An 18086-nucleotide genomic window follows, 5' to 3' on the forward strand; every position below is an offset into this window, starting at 1 on the left:
TCTGGGCTGGAACAGAAACAGAGGAGGAACATCCACTGAACTCTAAGTGCTTTCCAGCTCTGGTTCACATCTGTTACTAATGTATCTTTATGTTACTGGATAGTTTAATAAACATGGAAGTAAAGAGCTGTCTGATAAATTTGGTCCTATAATTTCAGAAGTTGGTCCCTGGCTCTGACACGAACCTCTTGGAGAAGCTGATGTCTTTACACGATTCATTTTCCACATTTGCAAATTGAAGTAACGACATTTTCCTTTGCCATAAGCCACGTGAGAAAGTCGGAAGAGCTCCGCGTGAAAAGCTGATGCTACTGGAAAGCGGTCTAGTGGGGCAGCAGCCCTACTGTCACTTTGCTGTCATGTGTGTCAGGACAGGGAGACACTCCGGCTCTGCGCAGGGTTGCACAGACTGGTGCTGGCGAGCAGCACTAAGGGAGCGAGAGGGAGGGAAGGAGAATACTTGAGACGCTAAAATAACCCGCGGAGCAGACTCGGCGCTAGCAAGCGCTTCGCTCAGAACTCGTGCGAGCGAACAACAGCCGCTCCCCCACGTAATTCAAACGCTGCGGTACCGCCGAGCGCTCCCAATTACAGGGCTGCGTCCGCTCCTCCGAAAAAGCACCGCGCCGGGCAGCGGGTCCGGCGAGAGGCCGCTGCCTCCTCCCCGCTCGGCACCGGCACCGACACCGGCACCGACACCGGCAGCGCCGCTCCCGGCGGCCCGCAGGGGGCGCGGCGGCTCCGCTCGGCGGCCGCGGGCGCTGCGGGAGCCCCGCCGGGCGGGCGGAGGGGCGGGCGGACCCTGTGCCGTGTGCGGCCGCGCCGCTGCGCCGGGGGAGCGCCCGGGGCCGGGGCCGGGGCCGGGGCCGGGCCGTGCCTCCCTCGCCGAGCGCCGCGCCGGGGGCACCGCCGAGCGCGGCCCCTCCGCGCTGCCGGCAGCGCGCAAAGAGGTGAGAGCCGGGCGGGGCCGTGCGCGCCCGCGGGGGGTTTTCCGCGGGTGCGGAAGGGAGAAGGGAGAAGCTGGGAGGTGGTGGGGGGGGGTGGAGGGGGGGGTGTGGGGGTGTGGGGGGGGGTGGAGTGAGGAGGATACCGTGCAGCGGGAAGATGCGGCGCCGGGGGTCCGCGGTGCCCGCAAGGGTGGCGGAGCCGGGCGTGCCGGGCAGCGCCGGTGTCCGCAGCCGCGGGAGCCGCCCTGCGCCGGGCGGGCGGCACCTGCCGGGACCACCCGGAGTTACGGGGCAGGCGGTGATGAGTCGATATCTGCACAGAAATGTAAAACAGACCTGCGGGGCAGTAGCTCCTGCCGCAGGCGACGGTGCGGGGTTAGGGACCGGCGGGCGACCGGCGGAGGCAAACACCGGTGTTCTTCTCTCTCCCCTCCGCCCATCCCGCTGCGTCCTGAAACAATTCGTGCTTCTAACTGTCCATGCAGAGTGAGAATGATCTGATACTTACGCTTAGGCAAAAGAAATCAGGAGCGCTACGACGTCAGACGTGAATCGGGACCCTTCTCGATGTAAAGTGTCTTAACTCTTTCTTTTTGCAAGCTTTTTTTTTTTTTCCGAATAGGAAAAAGCCTCAGGCTTTTATTTCAAGAAACGTGTTTGAAATGCATTTTGCTCTAGAGCAGATAATGCTGACATAGTGAGCTTCCTACGTCACTGTTACAATTTGTGGCTAAAGTGGGTACTTCAGCACAACAGCAAACCTTCATAACACGTTCCATTCACAGGTAAAGTTCTACCCTGTTTTAAAAGTAGAGTGAATTTTTGATGTTTAAGTCAGGGCTGAGGATCATCATCATTATCTGAGTTGCCATTTTTTCCCTCAAGATCTTAAAACATTCTACAGGGACAGGTATGGTTATATGTTTTACTGTCCAGGTTGGAGAAATCAAATCAAAGAGATGAAGTGTCAGGTGACTTGCTCAAGGTAATGCAGTGAAACTGTGAACATAGATAATTCCTATACAGCCTGTTAAAGGTTCATTACCAGCAATTCTGGCATTCTTTTGCTAACCCCATGCTTTGCTGAACGTTTATGTGTGAGCACTAGCAAACTTCCTGGGTACAGATTTGCTTAGTACAATGGGCAAGGTAAAAGTGCTTAGAGGTTTTTAAGCAACTGCTGCTGAGTAATTGAAACCTTTTTGGAACTGGAGGGCTCAGGGAAAGATTAGCTATCTGCAGGCGCTACTAGTGAGTGCTCACAACTATTAAATAATATTCTACAAAAAGTAATTCATTGCAGTTGAGTCAAATACAGTAAATATATGCAATTGCAACTGAAAGAGAAAGAAAGAATAAGGAGCCTTGTAAGGCAGGCACTCTGCCTTGTTGAGTACCTTTTGCAATATTACAGTGCCAGCATGAAGCAAACAGCAGTAGCCAGAAAGCTGAAGGTAGGCTTTGCACAAACAGTGCCAAATATGTCAGTGGTGTTACTGCAATGTTTAAAGCAGGAACGGAGCATCGATTATCGTGACTATTTAAAAAAAGCAAAAAGGGAAGGGGGCGGGGGAAAGGGAGAGCCTGGCTCCTTGCAGTTCCATCCTTGTGGTATTCTTCCCCAGGCTCTGCATTGACGTCACAATGACACAGTGAAGCCAAACACAGGAGCTGGGAACAGTTCTTCTGCTTCGCTTTTGATAATTGAGTGAGTTTGCCACCACCCCATTCCTTCCAGTATGGCTAAGAGTGCAGAAGTGAAGCTGGCGATCTTTGGTCGGGCTGGTGTGGGCAAGTCAGGTATGTTTGTCTTCTGCTTTTTTCTTCTGCTTGTCAACAGGCAACTTTTTCCTCCCTCTGTGCAGACAAACTCTTTGTACAAAAGGATATCTGTGACCTTATTCTTGTTAGGGCGGTCAGGATGAGGCCAGAAATTCTCTCTTACTTGGCTTTTTATGCTGTTTTCTCCAGGTTCTCCAGAATAAAAATACTTTTATCACTTTTTAAGAAAAAGCCCAACAACAAACAAACTTCCCAATCCAAATCAAACCCAGTTCTCATGAAGTAAGTGGCAACATTCCTCTTTTCCAGTGGAACAGAATTAGTAATATTCAGTTTGTCTCTTCAAAGCTTGTGCTAGATGAAAGCATTTATATTATGGTCCCTCTCCCCTAGGATCAGATCCTTTTTTAAATATCACATTACTTCTGTAATAGTTGTAATTCTGGTTGATTTCCACAGGAAGTTTAGACTCAACAACTCAAAGAATTTTTATTCTCAGTGCTCTCCTGGTTTTACGTATTTACCAGGAAGCCAAGAAAATACGATGTGTGAAGTTTGGATTTGTAGAGATCTTTTGAGAAATAAACATAGTCTGGTGAGTTCCTATGGTAGAAACACAAGGGGGAGGCATAAATGTTAAAAATCCATTTCTACAGACAGCCTTTTCTTCGATGAGATAAGGAGTGTAATATGAGAGTTGCAAGCTCCCTCAGGTGTTTCGGTGGTGTTGCATTAACTTGACAGCTCCATGAACACTCTCCATGTCATTGCCCCACAGGGATGAGGAAATAAGGAGACTTAGTCTAATAATGCTCCTGTGCCAGTTTGGGAACTGTAAGATACTGTTTATTCTAGAAAAAATCTGCACAAGAGAAGCCAGGAGATAATGATGTACTGGTAAGAGCATTAGGCTAGACTCAGCTGCTATCAACCATCTCCAGTTCCCCAAAGTGACTTTGTATTAGACATGCCAAGGTTCTGTCCCATAAATGTATTATTGTTTCACTAACTTCAGAATGGGTTGTTTATAAAAGCACATTTACCCAGAAGGTATTTTACCAGAACACTGTCAGTGAAGCAGCTCTGTCGGCCTTCACAAAAAAAAGGCGTCTGTGAGGCAGAACATCTTGGAGACTATATTGCTTATTCAAAGACAAGGCAGATTAAATTCCACCTTTTTGAATAGAATACCTGAGGGATTTCTGATAATATACTGGGATAAATTTAAACTGTTCCTTTTTCCCTGCTGTGTTCACCCCACCCCTCTTTTGTATTTGCATTTCACTGTCATGTCTAAGTTTTGTAAATAACTTCAGTGGTTCTCCTTTTGGTTTATCTTACATTTGGTTGATGGTTTCTGTGGTTGTCCAGTCTTTTGACTGGACTGAAAATAATGCAAAAGAATGCTGAAGTATTTGCAGGAAATTTGAAACACTAAAAAAAGAGTTGCCTTACCCTGGTATTCCTAATAGTTTGAGAGCTTGTCTTTAAAAAATACAAAACTACCCGTTAAGTGCTCAGTTAAAGTGCTACACCAGCATAGGATCAACAAGAGCCTTTTTTTTACCTGTTGCATCCTTTTTGTAGATTTCAATATACTAGGATTTTGTGGTAAAAATGTTTTCCTGTGGTCCTGGAACCGGGTGGGAGATAAAAGAAATGAAAAGCCAATAAAAACATCCTAGTCCTTCAGAATCCTCCTCCTCTTTCCTTTTTTTTTCCACTTGACATGCAAGGAATTATTACATAAAATATGACTAAGGTCCCCTCTTTTGACTGTGACCACGTATGGGAATCTGTGTGGAAATGAAGGCGCAAATAAGTGGGCAAGAACAAGAAGGTGAATTTAAGGGGGTGGAGCACTCTCAGCTACCTCGACAGAGCGCCAGCTGTGCCTCCCAGATTCTCCAGCTTGCTTATGAAAACCCCTCTTGTACATTCCCATAAAAGGATCCAGTTTCAACAGCTCAGGCAACTCCAGAGAAATAAGTGTGTCTGTGTATCTGTGTGTGTGTGTGTGAGGGGGGTGGTGTCTGAAAATACCTATTTGCCTGCAGCCAACAGTAACAATAGTGGGAGCTACGAAAGTGCTAAAAACAGAACTGGACACAAAGTAGTCTCCAGATAGCTGGGTCTGATTGATAATACCCTGCTAGATTAGTGTTGATACTGTCTTTTTTTTTTTTTTTTTTTGGTGTAACTGTGTAGTTCCCTATCCCTGTGACCAGTTTGTAATGCATTGTTGGGGCAGGATCCTGTGACCATAGTTTACTGGAATAGACTTGGCCAGACAGCTGAAAGATAAGCCAGACTCTGGAAGCAAGAACGTGAGGCAGAATGCTGGAGCACACCAGATATGTGCAATGAAAAGGAGATGTTGGGTGATAAATAAGGCCACTATAATTGCCAGAAAATCATGCCAAAATACGGTCACTGGCTTGCTTTCTTGGCTTATCTTCATTTGCTGAGGAAGAGCCAGGAATTAGGTTCTTAATCTCTAAGTGGCTTCACCACCTGACAGCACCTGTGGAGTTACAGACACAGCTCTTCTTCCACTTCCTGACTGAGACTTTGGATGAGTGAGTCAAAGCATCTACGAAGAAAGAAGTGTTGTGCTTCAGGACATGTGGACAGTTAAAGCTGTCCCTCATATGCTACGAAAGTCATTAGACCTGTTACCATTACTGAGAGCTGAGGAACATCCTAATCTCATCAGTGCTAGACATCTGTTTAAAGGGGTGCAAGATTCCTTGTTCTGCAAAGTAGTCCCTTCCAAGACTCTTTCAAACGTGAGGTGAACACTGTTCACAAATCTGAGTAGTAATAGTAGGATCTCAAAAGAGTTAAAGCCAAGGAAGATAAAACTTTTCTCCACTTTCTTGCTGCTTATAAGTTTCCACGGTTCAAAGGTTTAAAAAACAAACAGGAGGCAATGGCAAGTGTGAGTGTCAGCTTTTCACTGTTCTCTTTCCTTGCCTTGTCTCCTCCTGCCTGCTGGGGAAGGCCAGCAGAATGGCTAATCGATTACCTGTCCTGTTTTGATTTTTTACTTAATGTAGACCTAAACCTTTCAAATAGAAAAAGAGGAGCAAACCAGCTCAGAAAGGGGTACACAAAAGTGGCCCTATCTAGTTGCGCTGAGTAATGGGCAAACTCATCAGGTATGAGCATCCCAACCTGTGGACTAGATGCTCTTCCATTCATCCAATTCTTAATGTATTAAAGTTGCATAAACGTTGCTTTAAACTAGCTGAGAAAAAGCAGATGAGGAGCTCTGCCTGAGCCAAGGAGGATTTTGCAGCTGCTTCTCTTGGGAAGAGGAGGAAATGCTCTGTGGGTGGGAAGGTAGATTGCTAAACCCTGCTATAGATAACAGGGCTGTACCTCCTAATTTGGACTAGACTCAAGTGGCACTGAGGAGGAGAGAGCTTTTAAAGTCTTTTTCTTTATGCCCAAGAGGAGCTTGGATGGAGCAGAGAATTAAAGTTGAAGTTAATTACTTAAACATTGCTGTTTAAATTGTTCTTCTGCTGGATCCTACAGCTTCATTCCTATGGTAACAAAAATTAGAATTTCCTAAATAGCTCCTTGTAAAATTACAGTAGTAGCAATTAATAAAGACTCGAAGCCCTTGTTCTTCCATGTTATTACAAGGTACAGTATGTGCCCGGAAAGCTAAAGAGGAGTGAAAATGCATGAACCAGGAGCAGAAAAATGGGGCATATACTGGATAACACTGCATGACTGATGCTTTTCCGCCCCATAACTCAGTTGACTATGAATGCTCAAAATACATCTGCTTAAGAGCCTTTATATTTTGGCCAAAAAAGAGACAACGTCCAGCTGCAGCATGAGCTAACCAACTTGCCTTTTTGCTGTGTGTGTGCCAGGCTGACTACTATGGTTTGCCCAGCCACAGGCAAAACACAGTTCTCATGTGTCTGGATGGGCCGTGCAGCTACACACGTGATGTGGGACATGGAAGTTTGTGTGGGTTCTACTGGTGTTAAAGCAACAGGGAAGATCCTAAAGACCCCACAGGCTTCCCCCAGTAAACGTGCCAGGTATGCAAATCACTTGCTTATGCAATCAGATACATGAGGCACAGGGCTGTTGTCATCTTTCTATCCTGCAGTAGCTCAGATGCTTGCATTTGGGCAAAAGGGTGACCAGTAAAGGGGCTTTAGTAAGTAGGTATGGCAAAGAGCCTGTCCCATCACAGAAATTAAGATCTCACCAACTCCAGTCATTTTATTGTCACAGTTGGGAAAGTTGTGAGCAAACATATGTTTGTATCTGTTGGCTTGTGCTGTTTTCCCTGACTAACCCAGGATGAAAGTTTTACAAGTTCCTAAAGAACAGATTCAAGCAGGAGCCAAGCCAGAGAGGCCTTCAACAAATCTGTGGGGTTTTTTTGTTATTTGGTGATATGTTTGAGACATACTATCAGGGATCACTTCCTAATTGCAAGGTCTGGGCATGTGTGGAACAGAACTGAATTCAGCGTCACCCCACTCCCATTTCTTACTGGGAAAGAAGCCCAAAGTGATTTTTCTACTTCACAAAATCCCTGCTCATATATTTCCCCCAACTAATTTCATTTCAGGGACTTTTGGGGAGGAAACATGAGTTATTAAGGAGCGATTAGTTATCAAACTCAGGACTCTGCTAGTAAGGCAAGGAAAGCTACCACATGAGCTTCAAAGTCCGTGCTGTAACAGTTGATGTATCAAGGGAGAATTACTGTAATAAGGTGTCTCTGAAATCCAGAAATGTGGCTGGAAAGAGACTCTGAATTTTCTGTTGTGGGTTTTGGCTTTTTTCTTATGCTAGTGGAATAGATCAGTAGCCTTTTTTTTGTTTGTTCTTAAGAATGGCAGTGACAACCAGATGCTTAAGTGATTATTCAGTGATCAGGTTTAACACCCACTGTATTAATTGTCCTGTATTATTTTGCTAGTCAAGTACTCATTAAACACTCCCACTTTTTGCACCCTCTGGTTTTACACTCTTCAACCAGCCCCAGGTTTTTGAAGGTGCTGTGCATGTACATGTGTGTGTACATGTACTAGTAGAAATGTAACAGTAATTAGTTCACTAATTTCGAGACTATTTCTTCGTCAGCAAGAATGCAAATATGTCCTGCTGGAGCAGGTAATATTCCAAGCAGTTGCATTAACATGACCTTTCCATGCTCCTGTCCAGTGGATGATGCTGATTCCTATATAGAGAGTGAGCCTTGGGTTTATGGATCAATGAAATAAATTACTGTCACCCATGAATATGTCTCCATGCTGGCAAGGAGAGGGGCTGCTGATGTAGTGGCCCCAAGATGTGCAGTTTTGGGGCCAGGCAGGGTGTACATAACCAAGTGCTGGGCCCTACTGTGATCAGCAGTACCTGTTGGCCCCCCTCACATGCTGCTTGAAAAAGCCCCACTGTCCTTACCTCACAGACACAAGCCTTTTAGTCACCAGTCTTTCCTGGACTTTCTCAAACTGCATTTGTTGATTCTTGTCGTGCTAGAACTAAAGAGAAGGAACACCAGGAACCTGGGCTAAAGTTTGCTCTGAGTGGCAAGACTGCTTGTATCTGTTACCTCCTCCCTTTCCTCTGCTTGTTTGCCTGTCCATGGTTCACTATAGCCTTGCCTTTGGTGTAGAAAGCATTCATGCTCTGCTCAGTGTTAGATCTTCCTTCTGCCTAACCGTGAAATAGTAAAATGCAGAATTTCTCTAACCAAATGCCAACATTGTTCATTCAAGCATCGCTGCCTCCTCTGTTCCATCTCATTTAACTACATGTGACATCAGCTCTACCTGTGTCCCCTCTGTGCAGCTGGTGGCAGCTGTTAGAGCTAAGACTAGTCCTGCTGTTCCTTGTTTCTGTTTAGGTTGGGCTAAATATAGCCTGCTGTTTGATTACTGGGAAAGGAATGCCAGGATTCAAGATTTATGTCTGCAGCACAAGTTTTTCTCTAGGCCTGTGCCTAGCCACCCCCTGCCTTGATGAGATAGCCATCCTGCTCACTTCTGTCTCCTGTAATTTTGCAGAAGACAACTATCCTGGTGGAGTCCCAGGAATCCTTGCAGTGTTTTGGTCATTCTGCTGTTCCCCACCAGGACACTGCTGTGTCCCAGGCTGCTGACCTTCACGGGTCCTTTCAAAAACACCAAGATTTTTATTCTTCCACCAACTTTTTGTTTATCTGGAGTCCCTGCCTACCCCTTGCCTTGCATATACTTTTTTTGCCTTCTTTATGCTCAACTGTCACCCTTGGCTTTCCCCCTGCCTGTTTAGTAAATGTTGCCTAAAGCCTGCATATGGTGAAATGGCTTTGTAATTTACACAGGAACTTTGTATTTACGGTTGCCTTCCCAACCTCCTCACTTTGTGCTTCCTCCCATCTCTGTTTTTCATCCCCAGCCCCTTCGTTCCTCTTTGTCCACACTGTGAGTGCATCGTACATCATTAAAGGCTCAGTGCAGGACATCCAGATGAGCTAATCCTGGCAGCAGTGATGTGATGCAGCAAAGAACAGTCGCTCTGAAGTGGTTCCTACTGTCCTGGAATCCACTCCCAGGCTTGGACTTTGAGGATTTTCCAAGCTTTGACTGCTCCAGGCACTCATTGTGTGAAGCCAGCTTCACGCAGGTTAAAAATGAGAAGCAGCGTGTCTTTACGTAGCTAGCCTTGATCATTACCTATTTTGGCTTTGTGGCAGAGCAGGAGAAACAAGTTATGACTGTATTTCTCAAGCAAGCTTTCTTTTTCTGCATTTGTCATCGTGCCTTTTACATTTACAGAACCCAAAAATTCTCAGGTGTATGAAAAACTAACACTGTCTTAAAGTAGGAGGATCAATGAAATGCTTTAAGCTTCAGCTGAGCCCTGGTTACAGGGCTGGGAATAGCTGCTGTTGACTGAAGGTGTTTGTACCCTCTCACCACATGCCTGGCATGAGCAGGAGAGCAGAGGAATTCCTATAAGATAGCAGTGGGCAAGGAAACTGTGGCATCCTCATCCATTTGCTGCTTTTATTCCAAGTCTGTTCTTGTTCAGCTTTACTGACAGTCTTTTATATACCCCGTGCTGCAGGGGCAGTTACAACTTTGGGTGAAGGCACCCCTCAGCTTTCCTCACCTCTCCACACACAGTTTACAGGGCGCTGCCAGAGCACTCCCCATTGTCATTCCAATAGTTACAGGACTCCCACCTCAGCCGCTCTCAGCCTGGCCTGCTGTTTGAACCCACATTTCTTTCCATTCACAGCCCCTCCTGTTTTCATTGACTCCTACCTCTTCCTGGAGACAGAAAAATAACTGAGAAGGGAGGTGAATCTTTTTCTATTGCCTTTTCATAATTCTGAATGGGAAAAGCCCTTTTTGTGAATGTTTCCCACCAGGTAGAGCGTTTATGCTGCTGGAGTCAGTCTGCAGCTGTTACAGTTTCTAATGGGTTTGCCATGTAGGTGTTGGGAAATGCCATAAATTATGGCAGTGACACTGTAGATAACTCATATTCTGTGCATACAGGATGAAAAGATGAATGGCAAGACAAGCATGAAACTCTGGGGAAGGAAGTAGTAGATGTACTTAACATATGTGCAGCTTTAAAATGTCACAGAAATTGGCTGGAGTTTCCAGCTGCTTTTCCAGAAATGTTAGGCAGTAGTCTGCACACAGGAAAATGAGAGAATATGTTGAAAACATCAAGCCTGGTTTTGAAGGCACGTGAAGCTGCCGACTTTCACGGGTTGTTTTGCTGCTGCCGCTCTGGGGTTGGTAAAAAAGAAGCTGCAGAGGAGCAAGAGCAGAGGCCTGAGGCAGCAATGCATTACCACGTGGGAGCTGTTTAGATATGTAACTTGAAAAGTTTTCAAGCTGGAAGGATGCAACTGGACGATGCATAGGATATACTCCCCCACGGAGGGAATTTCTTTAGTGCTTGAACCAGCACTTGTAGCTTTCCAAAAGGCTGAGGGGACAGTGACCACACCCTGCTGCAAGGTGTGCCACTGCAACTGTGGTGAAGGAAGGAAGAGCCTGATAGCCTCAAGTCACCAAGGGAATTGTGACTCAGGCACAAAAGCTCCTTTCCATGATTTCTCTTCAGGCTGCTGAGATCCTGACGGATGGCTCCCAGGCTGGCAGCAGTTACCCGGCATCTGAGACCCAACCCCTGCCGGCCCTGTGGGATCCTTAGGACCTTTTATGGCTCATGCACTGACATTAATTATTGACAGCAAAATAAAGCACAGAAGTAACATTTATTTTCCTTAAAAATATATTGGGCAATCCTGTCTTTCACTGCTTACCGAGTAGGGCTTAATTTCATTTTGACCCACAGGACCACAAGCACAGAAGGAGCTTGTCTTTACTTCCTTTCTCCCCTTCATGTGGCTATGTTTGCCATCCAACTCTCAGTCTAACTATAATATAATCTATCATAGATTTGCACAACCCTACTCTAGAGAGCTGCTTTTGTCAGTGGCATATCTCTGTGCCTGCCCTGGGAAACAAAAATCCCACTCTGTACAATGGCAGAAGCTGTCAACCATGATCTTTTCCTGACCTGCCCAGCAGGACCTGTGCCCTTGAGGAGCTTTGCAAGCAAGGGAGAACTTCAAATCTGACATTCAAAGCAGGAAAGTGCAAGAAAGAATTAGAAGCCAAAAAATCAGAGTGGGCTATTTATTTCTTCACTGCAGAATATATTGAAATATGTTGAAGAGTCACCACAGAAGAATGCAGTATTAGACCCATGGGTAGCAGGAAAAAAAACCCCAAACAAAAACTCCCCACCAAACCCCATGCTCTGCAAAATATAGGGCATTGGAGTATGAGTGCCAAAACAAACACCTTGTGTTAACCAACCTCAGTGGCAGCATCTGTGAAGCCAAGCACTGCTGCTTAACCCAACTGGATTTTTGTGGTTACATGCACTGGAGTTGGTTCTGCTCCAGGCTGAATTCCAACATGAAATAATTTAATAGTGATCCACAGCATGAGTTTGTCTGTTAGATCTATTTCCAGGCAAAGTTTCAAAAAGATTTATCTCCAGGTAACAAAATTTGACCTTTATCTACAGTGAGCATGGTAGGTCTTGAGATTATCAAGGAGGAGGAGAGAGGTATATCAGTGTTATTATTCACATATTTATTTAGAAAAGTATCCTTCAGGGACACGGGGTCTTGCACCTGTTCTGGCAGTGGGTGCCTGTTTACCCCCACTGAGGATCTGGCGAAATAAACTTCTTTACAAAGCTGGGAGTGGGAAGTGTCCTGCCTGCCTCCCACTGCTGTGCAGTGCTCACACACTCACCTTTCCTATTGCTGCAGGAAGGAGCTGAGAAAATTGCCCTGTCTCCTGACCAGAGTCAACAAATTCACTAAAGCAAGAGGATGGAGAGCTCTTGTGATTCATATCTAGCAAGAGCAACTGCAGATGTGGCCTCTGAGTCCACTCCTTCTGTTTGTTTATGTTTACCTTGCTGATCAAATAACAAGAACAGGAAGCACAGCAATTTTCCCATAAATATGCACAGTCCTGAAGGAATAAACCCTGCCTCTGAAGAGCTGCAAAGCAGAAAGGTTGAAGACAACAAGAGACAGGCAACTTAACACAGTAAGCTGTGTCCTGGATAATCAAACATTCATATACTTGTCCTGTTGACAACTTTGTCACTAAAGAAATAGGTTTGGGCATAGGGCTGTGAATAATCCAGCTAGAGACTAGCAAACATAGGTTGGCCACAGATGGAAAACAATCCAAACTGAGCAGGAAGAAACACATGCTTTTGATAACTGAAGAGTGAAAAATGTAAATTCTCCCCATTAAGTGTCAGTGGAAGAAGGGTTCGTTTATGAGCTGTACTAGTAAGACATGAAAAGTAAATGACGCATAAGAAAATGACAAAAAACAATGCAGGCTCATTTTTTCGCCTGAAAAGAAGAGACTGACCCAAATGGATGCTTCAGACCCATTTGGAGAGAGAGGCATACTGGTCCTGGAAGCACCAGCTAACCACCCTTCTCCTTATAGCTGATTCTGTCTCAGTGAAATAAAAGCAAGCACAGGCTGAGGCAAGAAATCAAAATATTGCTTTTGATTAATCTTCAGTGTCACATGGTAATCTCAACTACATCTCATGCAAGAATACTCTTTTTTTTAGTGTTTGGTGTAATTAAACCAGTCTATTTCTCACCAACCACCATTATGCATGCTCAGTATTACTTCGGTAATTTCTTGGCGAATTTTGTTTGCAGTTTCTGACCTGGCATCTGAAATAACCAAGCCTCTCTTATGAAAACAGACTAACTTCTATTTTGAACATGCTCGGTATGACTGTTTTCTTCATTAATTTTCTATTTAAGATCTAGCATGAAAGAGGCCCCTGAGATTCAACTCAGCACCCCCTGTGGTGGAAATTCACATATTGCTCAGTTTGTGTTTGGAGGAGTTTGGGAACCTGTACTATAAGAAATACTTGTTCTTAGACAGGTGTTATGTATAGTCCTGCAGACTTCTAGGACTCCACGGAAACAATCATGCTCTATTTCCACTCCTTCCTGCTTGAAAAGGCAGACACGTTGGATTCAGAACTAAGAAAGAAGCTTTGCCTGTTCTATTTTCCTAGTTTCCCTCTATTGAATAAACCACCAAACCATACAGGAATTTCTTTACTCTGTTTTTATTTTCATGAAGAACACTCGGTAAAGTTGCCTTTTTCCTAAGTAGTTCTAGTATCTACAAAGTATCTGTAAAATCATGTGCAGTTGCTGATGCACACGGTACAATAAGCATCAGCTCGGGAGTTTGGCATCCCTGTAAAGATGAGGCAAGAGGTAGTCCATGGAAAATGCAGAAGAACCTTAGAGCAATTTCTTAAGTTCTCTCATTTTACAGGTATGAAAAGTATCGTGAGCTGCCTGCAGGTCTCCGGATCCAGCTGGACAAAGTTTCAGTACCATTAAGACTAATTTCATGTTCGTTTGTATCATGTATATGTATCATATCTCACCTCACAATAGGTCTGTGCCTGAAAGACTTTTTAATCACCTCAAATAATTTTGCATGGCTCATTTTATAGTATTTCTTCAATTGCTAAACGTTTGCTGAATGGTGCTTTCTAATAAACTGTCAAAATGTTAATACCAGCAAGTGAGAGGAACTTCGTTGCACATTGAAGTGCTGCAAATATTACTTTCTGTTCCCAGTGCCACAGCACAGACAGGGACTGGCTGCAAACAGAAGCAGGGATGAACCTGCTAGAAGAGGATGACCTTCACAGCCAAGTTGAAACAGTGCACTGCCACCTTGGATCCTACCTTTAGTTTCTGCACAGGAGGTAGCTGACATGCACGTTATTCAGAGAGGCAGGGAAAATATGATGACCAACAGCAGGAGTTGGAACAGGGGTTAGGGAAACATGCTCATGACAAAAACACCTTAAAGCTTGATTGTGCACTATCATTTTCTGTTCATTCCCATTAATGCTGTTGCTCTTGGCGAAGGTTAAAATGCTTTAGCGTTTTATGGATAACAAGGCAGAGGATGGGAAAAAGTCTTAAGTTTCAAGCGTGGGCGGTCTGACTTCGTGTGTCAAAAGTACTAAATCATTGTGCAATTCCAGGATTTCTCTGTCTGCTTTAGCAGGTGACTCTTAAGAATCCAGGGCTCTACACTCCTGTGTCATTCTAAAAGCATATTTCACGTGACATTTCAGAAAACTTTGAACCTGCTGATTGCAAAAGTGCTCTCATCTCAAACTGTTCTTGTGTGCCTCCCAGAGTACTAAACCAGTGAGAGTAGTTTTACACTTGGGTCACTCTGTAAGGCGTAGTCCAGTTGCACCTCTGTGGTTTCAGTTTATCCCTGTACATATCATATGAGGGATAGAAACATAGAATACTTTGGGTTGGAAGGGTGTTTATAGGTCACCTTGTTCAACCACTGTGCGATTAGCAGGGGCATCTTCAGCTCGATCAGGTTGCTCAGAGACCCATGAAACCTGGCCTTGAATGTTTGCAGGGATGCAGCATCTACCACCTCTCTGGACAGCCTGTACCAGTGTTTCACCACCCTCTTTATAAAAAAATTCTGCCTTATATCTGATCTAAATCAACCCTCTTGTTTATAACCATTACCCCTTGTCATATCACAACAGGCCCTGCCAAAAAGTTTATCCCCATCTTTCCTATAGCCAGTACTGAAAAAAGCCTTATGGGTTTGGGACACCTTTTAGCACGGGGCAGGAATGTGCAGTGAAGGCAATAATACCAACGTGTGAACTCCTCAAATGACTCAAGGACTTTGGTGAAGTACCAAAATGTGACCAGAAAATTTTGTTACCTTAACGCAACATCGTGGACGCTGCTTCTAAAAAAATATTGTACCATAAAACAAGTTATTTAGCACCTTTCTGGAGGAAGACTTGCACCATCTGTGTCTCCAGAATCTAAGTCAGAGCAGCTCCTTCAACCCAAAACTGTTGCCTAAATATTGTCACAGAGGTACTGCTTTTGATACCATACTTCAGTAATAAATAACTGAAGAAGCTGAATGGCATTAATGTGAGATACATGCATGGACTGCCTCTACCACTGGGCAGTCAGTGCAGAGTTCTCTAGCCTGTTAGTCTCAGCAGTGCAGAACTTGTCCAATTTTAGGTAACTCATGAACCCTGTAGGATTTTATTCCTCATTAAATAATTTCCCCGGTGACAAACATTTTATGTCCTTACTTGCAAGGGGGTCGGAGTAGATGACTGCAGTAACCCTTTGTGACTTGAAAAATATGATCTTGTTGACCATGAATATATTAAATTAAGAATTTTTCCCTGGTACTTAGTTGCCTTATTTTTTTTTCCTTGACCTAAACCACTGCTATTAGTCATGATCCTCTCCTCTGGGCCACTTGAACTTTCCTTTTTCTTAGTACAGTTTGTATTCTATATATCTGCTTGTTCCTGCACACGGAGCCCTATCTTTATTTTATGAAAGAGATGATTTTCAGGATACTGTTATGAAATCTCTTCTAAGAACATTAAGTATTTGAGAAAAAAAATGTAACTTTTTGTATTTGTTTTATTTAACTTACAACTTTATGGCACTAAGTTGAAAGCATTAGCCGAGTCAATATTTGGACTGTGCTACAGGGGCATTAATGAGAAATTGCAAGTTTTATGCAGTTGAACTCATTAAAATTAACAGCACAATTCGTGCAACAGTGGTTTATTTGCAAGAATAGGGATTAACAGGAGCATGTGGCATAGCAGAATACAGATACAATTTCTTCTGTAAATTCATATGACGATCAGAACAAGAATTCAGGGTTTTCTGCTGACCCATACTAACATGAATATTTTTAGCTCTGACTGGGGTGTAAGATTTGAAGCCACACTGGCAAAGAAACGAAGAGCTTGCACAGAGGAGATCCTGCACATATTGGGAAGGAAATCTAGAAATTAGTTTCAGAAGGAAAAATCTAAGTTAACACTCTTAGAACATGAAAAATAAAAGTCACAGAAAGGTGAGCTTTAGTTACAACTCTTTAAAACTAGAGGAAGAATTCACAGGATTATTTTCAAAGCTAAAGAACATTAGTTATGAAAAATTAAAGATTATTAGGTAAATTAGTTCAAGGCTCCACAAAATGCTAGACTAAATAACCTTGTACAGTGTCCTGAACAAATGTTTGTGGCCCTCACAGATAGGAGGTTGACATATAGATAATATTTTATTTCAAACAATCTGAATTGCAGCTAGTTGGTGCCACTCCTTTTGCACTGTTTTCTCATCCTTAGAGGTGATAACCTGCTAGGAAGGTCCCAATTTAAAAGAGATTCTTTCTATTCAGACACAGCTTTAGAAAATTGAAAAGGCAGTGGCTTCAAAACACTCACTGAGGGAAGGGTGAGAAGGTAGAAGTTTTGGGATGTTTTTAAAAAATCTCTAAATTAAGAGTACATTTTGTCAGCCTTAGAACTCCAGGGACAATCCACACAGTGATATGCAGCAAGACTTTTCTTTCTCCAGTCCTCCAGAAAAAGCCTGTCTTGGGTCTCTTCTGAATTGCCATCATTACTTAGTTTCCTTAGCAGTATTTCCACATAAGAAGCATTGACAGACATCTGGAGATCAATCCAAAGTCTGGAAATAAATGAAAAAGCCTGTGTTTATTTCTGTGGACTTTTGAGCAGGGCCATCAAGAGCAGGGTCAGTTATGACATAAGTTGTGTCCACTGTCCCTCTGTGCTCCCTCTTTCCTCCAGGGAGGAAAGCAGGAGTCTGGGATATCCCCACACTCAGCGCTAGCAGACTCAGAAAGTAATATAGTGAATTGAAAGACAAAATACAACTTGAAAGCAAGCATTGCAAGGGCAAACCCAGGAAAAGTGTGCTATTTTCTCAGTCATAGGTGATGCACTGTTTTGCCTTCAGAATTTCCTGCAAATTCTTTAAACCACATCGGCCGAAAAAGTTATGGTTCAGACTTCTTTTCCACCCTGGCTTGCAACAACACTAGGCTGCATATAGCACTGCACTAACATGCCCTTGCAGTAGCATGTGTTTCACACACTGGACAAAAACACAAAGGCACTGATACCAAGCTGGTAGCTGTTCCAGGAGTCTAACCCAGACCACTCCATCTCAATCTAGACCATGACTTCTTGGACCAGGGACTCTCTTCCTGCTGCCTGCATGGTTTGAACTGCTACTATAAGCATGTTAGATTTTTCAGTCACATAATTACAGAGGTACCACAACCTTCTGTCTTCATCTCCTGGATACAAGGACCTAGCAAAGAGCTTTTTATCACAGGACAATAAAGAGATTCCCACAATTACCGAGATTTTCTGTTCAACAGCAATGTGGTACTTCTACATGAGCCTGGCTCAGGCTGCTGAGAGGAGCAAAAAAAAAAAAAATAGAAGTGGTTTGTTAAGAGCTTTGGGAATTAAAATAATGAGGAGACAGTGCTAGTGACTAGCACACAAGGTATCAGGATCCCAGGTTCAGTAACAGGAGCTATTAAACTGTGCTGCCTCAAAATGCTGACTTGTGTAAGAAAAGACAGCATGGGTCCTGCATTTCTATCTCTCACAAGCATAAGTGTCATCTGTCAGGCTAAGCCTCAGTTTTCAGTCTGGCAGGTGGAGCTGGAAGCAAAACTACTTAAAGTAGCCTTAAATAGTGGTAGGGTAATACCAGGGCCCTTCTGAGTTTCTTAGGACATTGCCTAGGTTTAACTATTCAGGCTGGATATTTCCATGCTCGGTGTCTGCTTCAGGCTGCTTTTTTTTTTTTTTTTTTTTTTTTTTTTTTTTTTTTTTTTTTTCTGGAAGGTGTCTGCA

General features: G+C 43.9%; 1 protein-coding gene across 2 annotated transcripts in view; it reads left to right on the forward strand.

Annotated features, from left to right (window-relative positions):
* The first annotated feature begins 896 nt into the window (after positions 1–896).
* RERG (RAS like estrogen regulated growth inhibitor) overlaps positions 897–18086 on the forward strand; it is a 103641-nt gene continuing 86451 nt past the window's right edge. The window contains exons 1-2 of one of the 2 annotated variants that reach the window (XM_017824016.1): positions 897–950; positions 2573–2747. In XM_017824016.1, coding sequence (XP_017679505.1) covers positions 2687–2747 — 61 coding nt within the window. In that variant the 5' untranslated portion in view covers positions 897–950; positions 2573–2686. Of the gene's footprint in view, positions 951–1592; positions 1733–2572; positions 2748–18086 lie in introns of those variants that run through there. The other variant, XM_017824015.1, reaches the window with a different exon arrangement.

This window comes from Lepidothrix coronata, unplaced genomic scaffold (genome assembly GCF_001604755.1).
Source record: "Lepidothrix coronata isolate B3197 unplaced genomic scaffold, Lepidothrix_coronata-1.0 Scaffold107, whole genome shotgun sequence".
NCBI lineage: Eukaryota > Metazoa > Chordata > Aves > Passeriformes > Pipridae > Lepidothrix > Lepidothrix coronata.